This window comes from Tympanuchus pallidicinctus, unplaced genomic scaffold, assembly GCF_026119805.1.
Source record: "Tympanuchus pallidicinctus isolate F22 unplaced genomic scaffold, pur_lepc_1.0 scaffold1, whole genome shotgun sequence".
Taxonomy (NCBI): Eukaryota; Metazoa; Chordata; class Aves; order Galliformes; family Phasianidae; genus Tympanuchus; species Tympanuchus pallidicinctus.
Genome location: NW_026294618.1, coordinates 100,136,295 through 100,155,628, shown reverse-complemented (window position 1 = coordinate 100,155,628; position 19,334 = coordinate 100,136,295). Strand labels below are relative to the sequence as shown.

Here is a 19,334-nt window from a genome sequence, read left to right as displayed (position 1 = left end):
AGACTGCAAGCTGTGCTTACAAGGGCCAGTTTAACTCATCTGATTGTTGCGCAGTACAGCTTGCTAGACCATGGAAGATAGCATAGCAAAAAATACATGTGGCAATCTAGTTTGTTGGCTTCCTCTACCCTACAGCCTGTCAGAGCCCCAGGAGAGATCCCTGCTGACACACACTCTTCTCCTGCTGAAGGTAAGAGCACTGCCATCAATGGAAGGTGGGGGTAATATGGTGGGGTAATATGGTAGGAGTACCACACGCAGAAAGCCCATGTTTCTCCAGACACTGGGTAACGACCTTGTGCCATCTCCCAGTGTAAGGGGCACAGGAGCTTTGGAGGATGAAGTTGTGTGGATGGAGAGACCAATGCTATGTGCTCTGAGTCCACTCTGCAAAACTCACATGGGCACTTTCTTCTCACCAAGAGTCAAAGCCTGTGTGTGGTGATATGGTTTGTCCAGGTCTCATGGCACTTGTGTTACAGTAATGTATTATACCCTAACTCTCCAGGTTCTCTACAGCCATGCAACCAGAAAACCCTGTGTGAATGCAAATATACAATCTTGCTGGTGCCAAGAATGCTTGGGGGATGGGGTTGGTATAGAAAAATGAATGGCAAACAGGGTAGTAGGAAGACCAGGAAGGAAGTTCCTGAGTTGTCATGCTGAGACTGAAGGTTAATGTAGTAAATAATGCTGATGCTGCCTTTGTCACATTGCTAAGAGAGCTGGGGCGGAGAAAAAAGAATCCACCAGAAGAGAGTGCTCGTGCTGAGGTGTTGTGTTGTAGAGCATAGCTACAGTAATTGCAGCAGAATTTGTTCTTGCCAAGGTTAAGGGTGGGCTTGGGAGCCAGTTGCTGGGCTCTTCTGTCAAGGGGAGGGAGAGGGGCTGCACTGAGGTGGCTATTTTCATCCTTGTTAAGTAGTGATGGTGGGAATAAAAGTGCTGGCATTGCTAACAAATCCCTGCCAGCTGACACTGAATCCTGATCCTGGGATAAAGCCTTTGATGCAAGCAGAGGTGAGAAAACCACTCCAGCTAAAATTAGAGCTGGCCTGAACCTTTAAGCCTCCACTCTGCCTTGGTATCAGTGCCTGACAAGAACAGTGCCTGTGCTGGGCCAACAGACTGCCTCCATGTATCCTTAAAGTCCCCCAAGAGGGTATCCAAATTCAATCAGCAGTGATAAAAGAGTTTTTAAAATCTCTCTGTGTTTATAGCTGTGTCTCAGATAAATGAAGGCTGTACTTCTTTTCACAGCCGTTTAGCACATTTCACCTCTCCTGTGTTTACAGCAGAAAGCAAAAACTGTTCTGGAGGCTGCAGTGAAGGCTGTCATTGCCTGCTGTGTTGCAGGACATATGTGCTCAGTACTGAGATATGCCCAGGCTCTTGGGCACAGCCTGAAATTTCATATCCCATGTGATTTGAGTGGTGCTGGTTCACCTGCAGGAAGATGCACCCTATCTGCTTGTGTCTATGTGTTCCTCTGCACATCTGTCCTGCTCTGTGTATGTTGTCAGCGTAAGTAATATAGGCTATAAAGCTGCTTAGTACTGATGCACTTCTATCAGTACAAGTCCTTGTGCTGAAATGTACTACTGTTCAAGAAGAAAAATTGGCTCTACTAATAAGACGACTTTCATATAAGTATAATTGTGCAAATATTTGGATCTCTGTTACTTTGGCTGTTTATTTTGGCAGCTTTTTAATTTCAGCCTTCTTCATTGCCATACTAAATCATCTCGCTTCAGTAGGTACTCTTGCAGGCTGGACCTCCAGCAGCAGTGGGACCTCAGTGTGATTTGGCAGGTGCTGCTCTTTCATCAACTATTGATCCTGCAATTAAGTGTTCCAGTGAACGTAATGGCAACAGCTGTGCCTGCACTTTGGTTCTGGCCAGAGTGGTCATTTCACACCTGTAGGAGAATTTTTATTTCAGACTAACAGATCTTCTGTAATGCAATTCCAATCAGAAATACATTTAACCTGCTTTAATGTTTCCTTGCTGGCACTCTCCATTTCTTTGCCGAGTTCTTTGGACTCCTTGCCAAGATTTCTTTGTTCCTTCTGTTACTGCTGTTTAATATTTAGCATTGGCATGGCATCACTTTTTAATGTGGTTGGGACACAGTGTACCTGAAAAGTCCTGTATTGTATGCACTTTCATAGGTAGACATAGTCTGTGCTCACTATAAATATGAACAAAGTCAACATGGCCCAAATCCCAGAGCTTTTCACATGTGCAATGTGAATTATTTCTGGCTCATAGGTGTCTTTTATCTTGTTTTATACATATAAAAAGGAAATGTCTTTTACAGGGAAAAGGTAAACTGCTTTTTAAATGCTATGTACATGTATGTTTATCTGGAACAGCAGCCAGATAGTGTTGTTTGTGATTTGGTTGTGGAAGGATGAGTTGACTGTGAGACCAATGATAGGTGAGAAAGGTTTCTCAAATACTTTTATCATAGAATGTACATTTATCATAGAATGTTTTGAATGGGACCTTAAAGATTACTCAGCCCCAACATCTGCTGTAGGCAGGGCTGCCCCCTTCCAGTTCAGGGCCCATCCAACCTGGCCTTGGGCACCTCCAGGGATGGGGCACCCACAGCTCTGGGCAGCAGTGCCAGGGCCTCACCAACCTCTGAGTGAAGAATTTCTTCCTTGTATCTCATCTAAACCTGCTTTCTTTCATTTAAAACAATTACCCCTTGTCTTATCCCTATATGCCCTGCAAAATATTTATCTTCATTTTTCTTATAATCACAGAATGGCCCATGTTGGAAGGGACCTCAAGATCACGAATCTCCAAATCCCTGCCACAGGCAGGGTCACCAACCTCCACGTTTAATACTATACCAGGCTGCCCAGGGCCCCATCCAACCTGGACTTGAACACCTCCAGGGATGGACAGTGCATCCACAGCACATTTGGGCAGCCTGTTCCAGCACCTCACCACTCTCATAGTAAAGAACTTCCCTCTGCCACCCAACTGAAATCTTCCCTCCTTCAGCTTAAAACCATTTCCCTGCTGTTATCTGCTCTTTTAAATAATTGATTCCCCTCCATTTTACAGACTCCCTTTAGGTACTGAAAGACACCTTTAAGTATTGAAAAGCTATAATTAGGTTTCCCTGGAGCTTTTTCTTCTCCAGACTGAACAAGCCCAGCTCCCTCAGCCTTTCTTCATAGGAGAGATGCTCCAGTCCTCTGAACATCTTTGCGGTCCTCCTCTGGACCTGCTCTAACAGCTCAGTATCATTCTTGTGCTGGGGGCCCCAGATCTGGGCACAGTACTCCAGATGGGCCCTTGTGAGGGCAGAGCAGAAGGGCACAATAATCTCCCTTTCCTTGCTGGCCATCCCTCTTTTGATGCATCTCAGGATGCAGTTGGCCTTCTGGGCTGCAAGTGTGCACTATCCAGCCAATTCTTTACTTACTGAAGAGCATCACTCAAATCCACAGCTCTCCAACTGGAGCTAAGGATATCGTGAAGGATCACGTCAAAGGCCTCGCAGAAGCCACTCCATCATAATTTGCCCTTGCCTTCCATATGCCTTAGCATGATTTCTGGGAGGATCTCTTCCATGATCTTTCCAGGCACTGAGGTGAGGCTCACCAATTTGTTCCCTGGGTCCTCGTTTCTACTGTTTCTTAAAAAGAATAAATAAAAAGTGTGATGTTTCTCTTCTTCCGCTCATTGGGGACTTCACCTGACTGCCATGGCTTGTGTTTACACCCATGCCTGAACAACTGCTCAGCAGAGAGCTCTGTGATAACTTATTGCCATGGGCCAGCTCTTTACCTTGTGACAAACTGCTGTGCAGCTGGAGCATGCACTCCTGGGTTCAGCACAAGCTCTTGGTAGATGGTGTGATCAGTTGTGGCACTGCCTTTAAAAAAAAAATAAAATTGTTTCGTAATCACTTGAATCTTTTAAATTTACATTTTTATTTGTATTTGCCATTATTGCTCTGTCTGAGGGAAAAACCCTTCACAGCCGAGTGCAAACCATAACATTTTGACAGCATATTCTGCATGGTTGCCAATTTCTGTTATTACAGAGGAAAACACATGTGATGTGTTAATTAGGCTTTCTGAAGGACAAAATCTCTTTCATGTGTCTGTGTTTGTTCAACTATGGATCTAATCCTGCCCTTTGCATAAAGCTCAGGAGAGGTAGACAAAATCACAGGGAAGAATCCCTGCTTCAGCCTGTGAGCAGGTAGGGTTGCCATTACAGCACAATGAACGTATCCTTTCAAGGGTTTCCCTGGGGATGCAATTACGGAAATTACCTGCCCAATATTCCAGTATTCTCTCCAAACTTCATAATATGTAATAGTAGAGGTAGTGAAACTCAGTGTCTAAGTGGTAACCATGCAGTTTGTAGGATGGCATTTTATTTTTAAAGTCACAGAATCACAGAATTGTAGGGGTTGGAAGGGGCCTCCAGAGATCATCAAGTCCAACCCCCCATTGGGGGGGGTCATTTCTCTTTCATGCCAGAAGCATTTTGTAGTCTTCAAACATGCATGCGAATAAGTGTGGATGATGCAGGGTCCTCTTTCTAACACTTTTGAAGACTGATAATGTGCTTGATTTGCAAACTAAAATCAGTTGTAGCTTCCATCTTGGATCTGTTCTATGCAAATTTTGTAGGAAAGGGAAATTTGAGTCAAGATGATCGCACAGGTCCTGGTCTCATTTTGGCTGAAAGCAATCTAAATCAAACCTATCAAATTACTCTTAAAGTTATTAGCTTGCTGTTTATTTAGAGAAATGCCTTTCTATTTTTGCTGGTCTGTAAACAGCATCTGAAGAGGTCACAGCAACCTTCGCTGTATGTTGGGAGTAGAGAGATGCAGAGCCGTTGGTCTGCTGGGGGGAACTGGGAATGCGCTGAGCATCTGAACGCCTCCTGCATTCCTAGTGCTGTGGTGTTTGCAGAGGGTAGTGTATTTTTTTTTTTTTTTTCCTCTGTGTAAAAGCTAATCTAGTTATTTGGCTGTCAAGGGAATAAGAGAATGCTGTAGAAATAGAAAATCTCAGCCTTGTCAGGGCTAGCAGAGCTTAGAGTTTGCAGCATGTGGTTTTTTTCTTTGCTGTTTCTAGGAGAAGTAGTTCTGAAGAGTGGAGGTTTCTCAGTTTGAAGAATATGCTACTATTTTTTTAATTGTCTATAGTGTATTGTCTAGATTACTTTATTTTGCACCCTAGGACTCTTCCCTACTAGTTGCTGTTGACTATATGGATTGCTGTGATATGAAATTTGTCTAAGGCTCAGGAATAGGAAACTGCCCACCAAGACTGCTGTGTCTTACTGGCTGCTTGGCTGCAGATCTGTGGGACAGGAGGGCATTCTTGGTGCTCCCTGGGTTATCCACAGGAGAAAACTGCAATATGGAGAACACGCTTCCATGCTGGAGCTGTTATGATGATAAATGCACACGTATACATGCATGTGTTCTCTCTGAAATACAAAGATAAAGGGACCTATGTGGATATTGGGCTATTGATTTAAAAATGTCAGTATCCAGAATAATCCAGAAACATGTGTTGCCTTGTGCCCTGATTGCCCATGCGTTAACTATATTTGCATTCAAAAAGACAAAGCTTCACAGTGTGGGAAGAAAAGTTTTTAAAAACAAGTGATTATATTGCTCTGGCAGGCTTAATTTCCAGTTAGGAAGTAAGAGGTATTAAATTTAAGCCCAGTTTAAGAAGGCTCAGGAGGAAGTAAGGTTGCAGGATGGAAATTGCACTACTAGATTGCCTCAAACTTGCTTTTAAAAACTGAGCAGCTAGTGAATTTCTTGGTTTAGGTTTTATCTCTAGAGTGATCTTGGCCTAGGGGCTTATCTTTGTGGTGGAAAGTCTGGGAAGTCATAGCTTTACAGTGATGCTGTAGGGAAGGACAGGTCTCTGTTAGCATCCTTAAGCTTCAGCTTTGATTCTTTCATATAGTAAGGACTCAGTGGCTCAATCTGAAGCATCAAAAGCTTTTGGTTTCTTTTTAATTGCTGTATAATCAGCTCATCTATGCCTTAAGGAAAACTTTATTGAAGCAGGAGGGATTTGTATGGAGCAAGATAGGCTTATTGCCTCTTTCTCCTTTAAAATAACGTTGTTAAAGGGTGTACTCTAGATCATCTCCAGAAATCCTCATAGGGTTACTTAATGCACTCAGAATTTTGTACTGGTAAAGAAAAAGGGAAGAATATGATGAGTTTTTTTGAAATTTGGAAAATCAGTGAAGGGGACAGCAGTTGAACCTATGGAGGCTGCAGATGATCTGGTGCAAGCAGTGGTGGTACAGGATAGCTGCAGGGCAGGAATACGTGAGATGAATGGAAAGGGATCAGAAAGATAATGTGATCCTGGGCCTTGATTGATCTTCCTCTGAGCACTTACTGACCGTATCTGGACATTCTTTTTTTGACAAATATTTTTGTTATTCATTCAAAGTGAGCAGTGGGAAGGACTTGCTACCTTTGCACTGGGTTTTTAGATAACCCAATGTATTGTTGTGAAGATAAACCAAGTATCTTCTTGCACAGCAAGACCAAAATCTCAGTTTGAAGTTCATACCTGCAATGTGCACGGTGCAGTCATGATGACTCTGAGTTTATCTGGTGTGGGAGGTTTCATGACTTGTTAATCTAGAGGAGCATCTCTTCAGTAGGTGTTGCCAGTTCTGCAGTGATGAACTGTGACAGTAGGAACAGGTTATTTTATCTCTGTATCGTGATTTCTGCTATTCCCAAAACAAAAGGTATAAATTCTCAGAATACTCATCTTAATAATAAGACTTCACAAATAATTATGAAATGTGTTGCTAATATCTGGGATAAGTCTTGAAGTCAAATAAAGTAACTGGAGGTGTATAGTACTTTTGGGTCATCCGCAGATGCTGAGAGTATGAAATGATGAGTCCATTAAAGGCTTCAGCTTTGAGTAGTTTCCCTGGAAGCAAAGGCAGCTGTCAGCTTGTCAAAGGTCTGCAGATGAAGCATTACATAGAGCTGTTAGCTGCTAGTTTTGCAGCTATGAAGTCCTGGCTGGGAAACTGATACTGCTTTACTATGTGCTCAGCCCTTCTGCATGAGACTGCAGTGCAACAGGTGTGCTATGGCTTTAACCCTTACCTTGGATTTGCTGTGGTTTTATGTAGAAGCTCTGAATGGAGAGCTCTGAATTGCCAGGTAGTTCAAGCTAAATTAGAAGAGGTAAAGGTGGAAGCACAGCTGACCTCTGTTCTGGTCTGTTGGTGTCCAGACTGGACTTTGTAGACAAAAATACATATTTGCAGAATGAAAATATAATCTGTTTTATCTGACATACCAGTGAAACACAAAACAAGACAAACTTGTATTTGGGTGGGAAGGAATGAAGCAAAAGGACTTTTTATGGCAGAGGGCACCCATTAATGCACCACATAAGGAATCAATAGCATAACATTGAGGACTGTGCTGACTTCAGACAGAATGTAAGGCACAAACTCATAACCTGTGTATAAAACTGATTTATTTACATCAGTAAAAAATACATCTTGAAATTGAGCATGGTCTTAATAACAACTGTATTTCAGAAACATTGAATTTAGGAAAAATGGAAATGATATAAAAAAAATCTGTAACAACAACAAACAAACAAACAATAACACTTCTTTAAAAAGTGATCAGTCATGCTGTTGTTTTCTATGTACTAGTTACTCTCAACTTCATGCTTGCAATATGAGCTGAAGTTTAACACCTCATTGCAAGGGTCCTGCACTGAAGAGAATCTTCTAGTTATACGTAGTCATGAGTTCATGATACAGATATTTGTAGATCACCACTGGAGAAGCTCTGTTTCTTGAATGTAACGCTCAGTTTGCTGCAACAAACGTCCTTAGGGCAATGCTAAAATCCCCCAACAGCTGCCGTGTTCAAGTGGGACTATGGTTGCGATGAGCGTACTGATGACATGATCTTAGCCAAAACTGGAACAAATGCTGTACTGGGATGATGGTTTATGTGACATGTCTTCAGGAGAGCCTTATTTTAATCAGGGGAAAGTGGCTTGGCTGAATTCATGTCCAGCCAGCACAGGTGTGAGCAAGTTTCAGCTTGATCGCTGTAGCGTTTCTCTATGTGCTGCTGTAGCTCTTACTCTACAGAAGAATTTGCTGCTCAGGGAGCATAAATACACACTTTCAATTATCATCCATTGTGGATGCTGAGGCATTTCAGCATTAAGCCATGAAGGGCTGAAATGATTGCAGCAACTGAGCAGAAGTTGCGCCCCCACTCTTGCATTTTCATCTTCAAAGTTACATTTAGGCATGCAAAGTGCCAGATTTCCATTGTCGTGTTTCTGGTTTATTTCTGTTCTGACAGCTAATGACACCAGAATAGACAAATCCAAAATGCATACAAAATATGTAATTTTAATGCAGTGGGAGTAGACAAAACTTCTGACGAGGGGGAAAACTGACCTGCAGAATTTGCTTTGCTGAGGAGCCTTGCAGTATCTCCTTGTTGATTTCGCTATTTAATAGGGAATGATGTATTTCTCTGTGTGATCACAATGTGGGTCTGTTGACATCTCCTACATGTACACCTTGGGTACAGCTACTTTTGTCACCTCAAGCTCACAAACCCCTGATGATCCAAAGCATTGATATGCTATGAGTTATTTCTTTGTAATACTTCATCTTAAATACTACAGTTAAGGTTTCCTTTTATGTGGTATAAAATGGCACTGAGTTTATTGAAGATGGATGGTTGTGATGAAGGCACTGTAGTAAAACTCAGAAGTGTTCAGTAGACAAAGGGGTCCCTTGTACAGCTTAAGGCAAGCCTTAATTCCCCCGTCATGAAGGTGGTTAAAAAGGGAAAGGGTTAAAAATTCTGTACATAGATGAAGCGTTCATCATGAAAGCTGTAGGAAAAACTAAAGCTATTCCCACCAAAGCAGGACTAGAAATGGGTCTTTTTCTGGATCTTTTTCTGTCCCTGAAGTAGCATATAAAATCAAGTCAAATTAGGTAAATTAAAAAGTTACATCTTAATTCTGATGACAAACCAGTTCTTTGAGTAAAATCCAGTAAATTATGGAAGTATTTTAGTGGGTGCTATACCAGCCTGTGATTAACCAGATGACAGTACCTTGTGTTTTCATTAGCAAGAACCTGCCTAGAAGTCACAGCAAATCCATTCAAACTGTGTCAACTGGAATATCAACCTCTTTCTGAGGGAACAGGATTCTCACTTTTCTTTTTTCTTTTTCTTTTTTTTTTTTTTTAACATGTCCTTAAGTGCCTCAGGATGTTTGATTAGGCGGTTACAAAACTACTCTAATCAGGATTAAGCCTTGTATCCTGAGAACTAGAGATGATGAGATTACAGGGTAATCAAAGATGCTTTAGAAGATCAAAGTCTTTTTGAGGAAATAACATTCCTAATATCCCTTGGAAATAAAAAGGGTTATTTTTTGCTTTAACTTGTATTTGGCCTTTTTCTCTCTATGTAAGTGTTCATAAATAACCTAGTGTGAAGTTGTGACTTTGCTGAAGCCATTTGTATTTTGCAGTAGAATTCAGTTGGTTCTCGACTGTTCCGTCCCTGTCGCTGTCACACAGAGCAGAGCTCTGCGCTGCCCTCCTCTCCCTGTCAGGAGCTGCAGCTGCCATGAAGCCTCCGCTCAGCTCCTCTGCTCTGCACTGAGCAAACCCAGGGGAATGAAAATACTGAATTGGTTTGCCTCAGACTTGCAGAACTGGCAAGCATTTCTGTTGCTGAAAGCAAACCTTTGAATTGCAATCAGAAGGAGAAGCAGCTGGTTATCACTCTGGTATTTCCTCTGGAGGTCGAGAGGTTTGGGTTTTCAGATGCAGTGCCATCATATTGTTTCCTTGTGATTAAAAATAACGGAGCAGCGTTTTGGAGGCTTGGGTAAGGCTGTTCCCTCCTCATGCCTCTGTGGTCAGTCCCTCTGCAGCCTCTGGCCCACAATGTAGAGCTCCGGGTGGGAAGCAGATCTGTTGGACTCTTTGATTTCAGGGGCACAAGGGTTGCTCCAAGAGTCGCCTGCTTTTCTAGGGCTCTCGTCCATGCTGCAGAAGGAAAGATGCTCAAGTTAAGAGGCTAATGAATTGTTATTCTTCAAAACGACACTGATTAGGCTATGTTAACTCACGAGTCACAAATGCTGCACAGTACTACGTAACTGCCTATCTCCTTTTGTGTACATGCTTTCTGCATATGCTCTACAGACATTCCCTCTTCTGTGATGCCAAACACACTGTGCTCTCTCTCTCCCCTTCTAAAACTTCCTTGGGAAGTAAATGTTTAAAATGTTTAACAGGGAATCAGTATGAATCTAGATTCACTTGCAGATGGAGACTAATTTGAGTGAGAAGTCTTCTTCCAAACTCAGACTCTGCTGGACAAAAGGTCTTACCTCTTGGTTATACACCTTACCTTAAAGTATAACCTTACCTCAAGGTTATACACCTGCATGGTTACAACGACTTCTGAGGATGCCATCCTGTTGCCATGCTATGTGCTCTGGTGGCATAAATCTGCCCCTTTACAAATAGGAAAACTGAGACAGAGTACAAGTGATGTTCTTGACATCAAAGCAGCAATCTCTAGAGGCACAGAGACTTTGTGAATCAAGAGTGACTATGGCAAAAGAGCCAGTCATGGATATCTCAGTCTGCAGGCCTTCATGCTGAGATTTGTTCCATCTTGCTTTAGCTAATTAAGAGTTTAAGCTAAGCATAAGGAAATACCCCAGAGTTATCCAAAATCATTGTTGTATTTTAAGCACATGAACTGATAAACTGAATTAACTTTTGACTGTAGGCAAGCTTTACCTTCCTATTCTATCTGTTAGAACTACAGGGATTTGAAAGGCTAGATGAAAGAGCTTTGTGATAGATTTCCAGTCACAAAACTAATCCAGCTTCAGATGACCCCCAAATGCAGAAGTTGCACTCAGATACTTGCTTTGGGCCTGATTTAATGAATGAAGTCCCTTGCCAAGACTTTCTTGAACAATATCTTAATGGCAATAGCATTTCTTCCATTTCTGGTCTACCACTTGGAAGATTAGCAGTCTCAATGAAATATTATTTTAACTGCATTTGAGTTCTGTGTAATACAGGTTAACAGGATTTCTATAAGCAGAACAATCGTAAATGTTATGCCTTGATAATATACCAATAACTGTTGATAGTTGTCAAATAACCAAGCATAGGAACCAGCAAAGTTAGCTCACTTCAATCCATCCACAGTCAGTTCAAACAGGAACTCATGTTCTACTTGATTTGTTCAACTAGTAGTTGCTTAACATAGAAACTGAAATCTGAAAGTATAGTCCAGATAGCCTAATACTAAGTACAAAAACTATAATTTTTTAAGGCTCATGATGGGTTAAGTCCTGGTATTTCTTATAGCACAGGATGGGCAGCAGACATACGTGGAAAAGAAGCACTTCTTGCCTTCTAGAGGAGCAGTGAGCATGTGGCAGATGCAAATCTGTGTGTAGCAGTGATATCTAGTGCCTGGCAATGCAGTTGAATGGAAGCTGCTGCTGCTTCTGTTGTTGCTGTTAAAATGGGGTAGGTGAGAAAGGGCTGCCTGATGACTCACTGAAATGTGTTGTTCATACAAGCTCCTGGCAGATTATATTTAGTATTTTCCCAGAAATTGGATGTTTTACTTGGGCATGGAAAATTGAGTGATATATCTGGAAATGGAAAAACGGAGTCTGCACAAGCATGGGAGAAACTGGCTACATTGCCAATTTTCAAACTTCTTTACCTATGCAAGTGTGATGCCACTGCAGGTTTGCCTGTCTCCCCTCCCTCCTGTAAATAAGGAATGAAAATGCTCATAGAACTTACAAAAAGTCGCATGCACAGAAGCATTGTTGAACTTGAAGAGGAGAGGGAGAGCAAGGGAAGGAAGGAAGGAAGGAAAGGACACTAAGAGTTAGGTGGGAATAGCATGCGATTTGAGACCAGATGCAAACGCTGTCAGAATGAAGAGTTTTAGGAATATAACATGTTTGAGGGAGATGTTTTTTGAAATTGTCCTTTGTTAGCAGAGTGAATTGCAAAGCAGAGGAAGCCTTGCATGGCTTAAAAACTGGAAGGAGAAATATGGATCAGTGTGGTGGTTATTCTGGAGTGGCATCTGCTATAACAGCAAGGATCAGCATCTGCACATGGTGTGAGGTGCTCACAGCTGTGGCAGCTGCTCAGAGCTCAGTGAAGAGACAGGCAGCAGTGATGTGAGGGGCTCTCAGAGCTTCTGCTACGTGCTGCTTCCTAAAATAGCCCTTCTCTGCCCATCAGCACGTTTGCTGTGATATCTACATTACGCCAAAGCAAGGTCTGTAAAAGTCAATTCTAGGCAGCTTATTTTAACTGTAAGAAAGCAAACAATAGCATATTGAATCTTGAGTCAGAGTACATGGTAATGAATGGGCTCAGTTTCCCTTCTGTTTACAGTGATATAAATTTGAGCTGACTCAATAGGACAACGTTTGATCTCTGTTTATATAAGTGATAAGCTGAATTTGGCTCAGGATATATTTATTCTAAAATGACTAGAAATGGTGTATATCATAACATTAGATACCATATTTTTCATGATGGGGGGATGATTTTATTTACAGTGGTTTTTCTTCATACTACTGTCTGCGTTGTGACAGTCTACAATAGAGAGATAACACACACCACTGAGGCATGAATTATTTAACAATTTATAGTAGGCTGTTTTTAAAATTGAGCCATAAAACTCCCAGGACTTTTGTCTTAAAATATTTGATATAAAGCTGCCTTGGAAAAACATTAATTAATTCTAGTGGGCACTGGAGTAGACAAAGCTGGCTTCACACCACACATAACAGCAGAAATCCCAACAGCAATGTAGACAACTTTCAGATGATCTTCAAATGTCAGAATACAACACAAAATTAGAATCCAGAACGCAAAACTGTCTCCTAGCAGCTTTCACTCCTTTTGTTTAGCTAATTCATCTACTATGAGTGTGGTTCTTGTCCTGTCTTCGGGAAGAGAATGCCTGTACACTTGATTTCAGTATAGTTAAGTGTCTCTGCACTCAGTGCAGGGTATGTTTGTGCATTCGTAAGTGCAATTTTATTTCCAGTTGGGCTTGATCTTGCAAGCTCTACTCATGGGGACAATCTGTGTGATTTTAGCTCTTCTGCAGCAAGACTAAAAATACTCCTCATGTGAGGAAAGCCTGCCTGGGAAGGGTCTTAATCCTCTTGCGTAGCTTAAAGCTTAATGGGCTAAAACATCCTAAGATGCTAAGAAACTAGAATAACAACATTTTGTACTTCCAGACAGCTACCCTGATCTTTAACTATTCTCAAATACTCACATATATTTTATATCTTATTTGCTTTTCTTTTTAACTGATAGAGAAAATTTAAAGTCAAGCTCAGGTATTTCAAAAATGTCCACCAGTGGTTGCAAAGATGGAATTTCTTGTATCTAATGCTTTCATAATAGTGAATCCCTGAAAGCCATGTGAAATTTCTTCACTTTGAAAACTGAATTTGATCTTTGGAAGCACCAGACTTGGCATTAGTGCCTCGATCTGAAAGCCTACACGACAAGCTCTAAGTTTCAGCTATAATTATAGTCATACAGATGTTTACATCTGCACATTATTCTTGCCAGTTGATTCGAAATATTTTAACATAGATTTCTGTTGAGCAGTTTACTAGCTTAGAAGCTGATGCTAGTTAAGACACCTCAGCCTATTTTCTCAGTTATTTAAAGACGTTTATCACCTGAGGGCTATTCCATAGCTTTTAAGAATTGAATGTGGATGTTCTTAGTCCCCAAGCAAATAAGGGAAATTCATTACCATGAACCCAACACTGAACTTTCTCTGGTTGCAGTGTAATGCTTGAGCAAGCTGTGCAAGGTTAGCTGTTCCCTTTACTCTGACAGGCGTCTATAGAAATCTGGGGCAAGATGATGTTGTCTTTCCCCAGCCATCTGTCACATGCAGGAAAAGAGAACTTTTCTGAGGAATCTCTTAAAGACAATAAATTCCCATCAGGAGTTTATAGAGCCAACGCAATACAATATTTCTACTGTCCTGATGTAAAATTGAAAGATTCTTACCTTGCTTGGTTAAGAGCGGGTTCACTGGCAGCTGACACAGGAGCTGGAAGGAAGAACCGGACCCCTGGTCGACGGTCGGAGAAACTTCTCTTCACAAATGGCTGAGGATTGGCAGCGCTCAGGGACAGCTTTCTGGTTCGAGCTCCCAGCTGCTGGAAAAGCAGGCTGCTCTTTTGGGAAGGTTTTGAAGCTTCAGGCTGACCCGTGACCTCCTCTGAGGGTTTGCTGGGTGCTGGTGGAGGTCTTGCTTCAAATAAGGAAGAGGTGGCTGGGCAAAATATTGAATGTACGTTGCTGCCCTTTTTGGTGGAGGAAGGCTGGGGCTCATCCCCGGCATCCAGACCTGCTCTTGATCCTCTGTAGGAGCGAGATGGGGAGGTTGGTGGGGATGGGGCGATGGGAAATGGAGCAGGGGCTGTGTCACGGCGGTATGCTGGGGAGCCTGGTGGCCGGTGTGGGCTTGATGAGCTCTGCTTATGCTCTGCAGGAGGGCTGAGCAGTTTGCGCTGGGCTGGTGGAGAGGGCAGCTTCTTCTGTGAGGGAGGGCTGGGTGCTCTGGGGCTGGCAGGGGGGCTGGGTTTCCTCTGCATGGTGGGCGAGCTGGGCTGGGGGCTGCTAAAAGCTTGTAGAGAGTGTCTATGATGTGTTGGAGGGCTGAAAAGCCGTTTCTCAGTTGGCGGAGAAGAAGGAGGGGTTCTCGCTGGGGACACCCTCCTGGAGAACACTGAGCCTTTTTCGTTTCTCCTGAGAGAGTCAGGAGAGCCGTGCTTCTGGTGTGGCACTGAAGTTGTGGGTGAATTGGCCTCCATGCTCTCTGAGCTGTTGCTGTGTGGTTTTGAAACCCCGCTGGGATTTTGAAGAGGAATAATTTTATGCGTTTGCTTGTACAAATCTGCAGCCTCTTTTCTCTGGGTTGCTAATATCTCTTCCTGACTAGGGATGTGCACATTGGTAGGGTTCAACTCCAGAGAATATATCTGCAGTTTATCATCCCTTGGTTCACTGTTCCTTAGAACTTTGTTAGCAGCCACATTGGGGCCATTGATATTTTTGCTTGGTAATAAGTCAATGGACTGAAGAGAGGCCCTCATTTTTGGGGAGACTTGTGTTCTCTTAGTAGCTTGAAATTCTGTTTTGGCAGGCTTTTTGGCATCTTCTGATGAGCTTTCTTCTATTCTTGCAGTTTCTTCCATCTCACAGGAGTCAAAAGTACTGTCTATGAGCATTTCAGGGGGTGGCGGTGGCAAGTTCTCAATATCTTCATCTATCTCTTCCTTTGTGTCCTTGCTTAATTCTGCTGCTGCTGGTATAGGAGGAAAGGCATTTGGAAAGTTAGAACAAACTCCACTGTTGTTTGAAAGGTTTGTGCCTTCTACTGGCGAAATGCGATGCTTAACATTCAAAGGCACTAGGGCTCTCTGAAAGGGAACAGTGGGTGGGATGACTGGAAGTCCAAACTTTCTGACACATTTTACTGGTCCTAAAGATTTCAAAGGTGCGGCTTTTCCAAACTCATCAGTGGGACTGAATGTTTCAATGAGCTTTTTGACAGACTGGCGGGGGGCACAACTGCTGCCACTGAGTGTTTGAGTTCCAGAAGGCTTGTTTTCTTCATTCCCTGATGACGTCTCCTGGGTGGGCATAGTAGCTTTCAAAGGCTTCTTGTCTCTTTTTTCATCCAGCTGATGGGCAGGATTTTGATCAACTATGTACGAAGGGACTTTATCCTGGTTAGGCAGGATGCTGAAATTTTTTGAGAGGCATGCCTTCAGTTTGCTAGAAGACCTAGAAGTAACTTGCTCATCCTGCAAGTAACATGTTGTTCTCAGTTTCCTAGGCTCTTTGTTGTTATCTGTCTCCTTCTTTCCGTAAAACATTTCTAGCCTTTTGCTGAGCTCCTTTTGAGTTCTCTGAAGCTCTAGGAGGGTTGGGTCCTCTGCCTGGCTTCTGAGGGACTCCTCTGACCGGGATCGTCGGTGTTTACCATAGGTTTTCTGTCTGCCTGTTGCTGTACTGGGCCTTGCTGTTAAGATGGCAGTTCCACTCTCATCCTCCATCCACTCTTTACGCCTAGACTTAGCTGGGACAAATTTGATTTTTTCACTGATGGCATCTTTCATCTTCAGAATCATTTCCTCTGCTTCTGCATTTTCTGTCCTTTTGATAGACTGCCTTTTTGTGTTATCAGTGACTGCAGGTGAGGACTGGGGCCTCTTTGGCAGGGCATCCTTCCCCATTTCTGATAAACTTGTGTTGTCATCCTCCCCCAGGGTGCTCCCTTCATCATCATCATCTGAAGGAAAATCTATTGATTCACCAACTTGGAAATGCTCATGTTCTTGAGTAGAGTCAGACTGGAAGGAGTTACAGGAGTGGCTTTTACTCAAGCTTGCATCTTGTGCCATGGTGGAAATACCTTCCGGTATTCCTCCCCGACAAGTAGTTCCTTCTCTACTCTGTACAGATGAATGAAGCACATCTTTAAAATGCATTTCGAGTGTGGAGTTATGAGATGTGGCTGTGCCTGGTGGCCTTGTCCCATTGTGGATATGCTCCATCATTCTGCTGTGCTTCTGGGACAGAACGCCATGTGCAGAGGAATCAAGGCTTGCTTGTGCTCCAAGATGGCTGAAAGGACTGAAGTCTTTGAGGGATTCATTGTCCACACCAATGCCACTGTCCTCAGAACAGAGAGTCCTGTCATCACCATGAAACTGAGGGTTCCCTACGGTTGAGGCTTCAAGCAGCCTTACTGTCTGAAGCAGGCGCTCATCAAACATTTGCTTTGCTTTCAGTTTTCCTTCCAAGTTGCTTGCAGCGGTCTGCAGGTAGTTGCATGTCTCCTGCAGGGCATCAGAGGTGAGAGAGGCTAGCGTTCCATTGAGTAACTGCATTTTATTGATTGTGTATTGCAGTAGTTGTTGCAGAAGATCAGGGTGCTCCTTCAAATCACCTTTTTCTGATGGCCATGCCAGATTCCCCCCCACGTTTTTGAGAAGATTTTCCCCATCATTAGCAATTTCTTCCAAGAGCTGGTTGATTTCATCAAAGCGAAGTACGAGGAAGCTTACCATCTGCTGTAGGAAGAGCTGAGTTTGGGCAGCCTGATCAGCCATATGAAGTATTGCTTCATACTTGGAAAGATTGGGATTTAAGTAAGCGTATGCACTCTGATGAGCCTTAACAAGCAGTTCTGGGAAATCCACCTTTTCCTCTGTCTCACACGGGGACAAAATGGACTTTTCTTTAGTTTTGCTAAGTCGACCTTGTTTTGCTGACTTCTGATTCTTTGGCTTCTTCCCTTTCTTTAGGATTTGCTTTGCGTTGCTTTCATTCTTATTATCCAAAATGAACACTGATGCTTCTGATTCACAGGAGCTTTGCTTTCTGATCTGTATAGCCTCAGTGATGTGTTTTTGAGATTCAATCAGTTTGGATATAACTTCAGCCTCTGTGGCTGTCCTCTCAATTACTTTGTCTTCCCTGGGAATGGGGACCTTTGGATGAGAGTTGGAAGAACACTGCAAATGATCACTATTATCCCGCTCAGATGTTTTCTCCTTGGTTTCTATCAGGCAGTCATTCCTCTGGACCCCATATTGCTGAAGTTCTTCAAAACTGTAGCAAGATGAACCTTTAACTAGCAGCGGAATTCCTTTGTCTGTTGGATCAATATGCAAAACACCTTTGGGCTTATTCAAAGCCTTAAGGCCACTTCTTGCAAGAGTATTGACAATCTCACTGTGAGATGGTGTGCAGCCCATCTTTTCTTCGTCTTTGGCTGAATTTTTGATTTAAAAATCTAGATAACTATAGAAAATACAACAAAGAATCAAACTCACTGTCTCATCCTGAGCTGTAGACTGGCCTTTTCTCACAAGTTTTCCATCACAGTAGTAGTTTTGTTGACAGTTCTTGATGTAGTTTGCCTTGAAATCTCATATGCTCACTGTCCAGGATCTGGTCTTGCAGTCGTGCATTGTCCCACTGTATGTTCTGTATGTTTCCACACAGGTTTTCTTCTTTGATTTAAAAAAAAAAAAAAAAAAAAAAAAAAAAAAAAAGTGTGTGAAAGCTCTGCTGGATTTAGAGCTAATGGATTAAGAGGACTTGCGTGCCTCACTTCTGTCTTGACAGATGTCCACTACAAATAAGACTTTAAGCTCATTAGGGTAAGCAGGCACCAACCAGTCAGCATCCATGTTGTATTTATATAGGCAGATTTTTTTCTGCACTATATTGGGTGGCAAGAGGACTTGGTACCTGTCCCTGTTTCTTTTCCTTGTTGAAAAACTGTAATGCATCATTGAATGTAGTGATCCAAAGGAAGAAACTGTATTTTGAAGCCTTTTTGAAGAGAAACTACTTGAACGTGTGCACAAATGCCATTAGATACTGCTTAACCAAGAAAAAGATGACCTTGATGGAGTATATAGCAGCTGGAGAATACAAGGAGAATCAAATGGGTTAGACGTACTTGTTATGCTTCTGCTTCAAGGGACTGCAATATTTTTCAGTATTTTAATTTTGTGAAAAAAAAAAAAAGACAAATCTCAGGCAGAACTATCAGTTACAGTCTTTCAAATGTATGGGTTAGGACCACCAAAAAGAATCACACGCTTTTCTATAAGATAATAGATCTCTAAAACTAAACAAACAAAAAAACAAACAAAAAAAAACCCACAGGTTTTCCTTCCTTGGGGTTTCTTGGAATAAAATGCTTATGTATTCTTCACAGGCACAAAAGTGACTTGCTTGCCTTTACTTCTTCCTCATCTGCCAGAGACTGGTTCTTTTAATGAATTAACTTCAAGAGTTAAAACTCTAAGGAAAAAAAAAAAAAGGAAAATAAATAAATAAATAAAAATTTAAAAACATAGACCCATTTCTAAAAAGAAGTTATTCAAACCACTTACAAACCCCAAACAGGATTGTTCCTTTTGTTAGTTTGGCTATCACTTGCTGCATCTTTTTCTTGGAAAAACAACCTCCAGGATAACCTAACTTCTGAAAAAGAAGTTAAAGAAGCCAAAGCAGAAAGTGGAACCCTGTGACAAAGCAGAAGAGATCTCACCTGGTGTACTGTGCCCAAATGAAGAGTACTCAGTAGAGGTGAGATGTGGACCTGCTGGAGCACATCCAGAATTGGGCCACGAAAGTGATCCAAGGG

General features: G+C 42.3%; 2 protein-coding genes across 3 annotated transcripts in view; one reads left to right on the top strand and one right to left on the bottom strand.

The window, feature by feature from the left end:
• Nucleotides 1-99: 99 nt before the first annotated feature.
• Nucleotides 100-19,334, top strand: part of CLIP4 (CAP-Gly domain containing linker protein family member 4) — a 48,447-nt gene continuing 29,212 nt past the window's right edge. Inside the window, exon 1 of one of the 2 annotated variants that reach the window (XM_052682179.1) lies at nucleotides 100-190. The gene's annotated coding sequence lies outside the window, so the exon portion shown is untranslated. The remainder of the gene's footprint in view (nucleotides 191-19,334) is intronic. The other variant, XM_052682210.1, reaches the window with a different exon arrangement.
• On the bottom strand, nucleotides 7,396-19,206 carry PCARE (photoreceptor cilium actin regulator). Its single transcript, XM_052682418.1, has 2 exons — nucleotides 14,165-19,206; nucleotides 7,396-10,105 (listed from the first exon to the last, which is right to left on the bottom strand). Exons 1-2 carry the CDS (start codon nucleotides 17,926-17,928, stop codon nucleotides 9,976-9,978), a joined length of 3,894 nt encoding a protein of 1,297 aa, XP_052538378.1. The 5' UTR covers nucleotides 17,929-19,206; the 3' UTR covers nucleotides 7,396-9,975.

Coding starts and splice junctions, on each gene's coding strand:
- PCARE (XM_052682418.1), bottom strand. CDS start 17,928: ATGGGCTGCACACCATCTCACAGTGAGATTGTCAATACTCTTGCAAGA. Junction 10,106..14,164: donor CCCGCTCTTAACCAAGCAAG/GTAAGAATCTTT, acceptor TTCCTTCTGCAG/CATGGACGAGAGCCCTAGAA.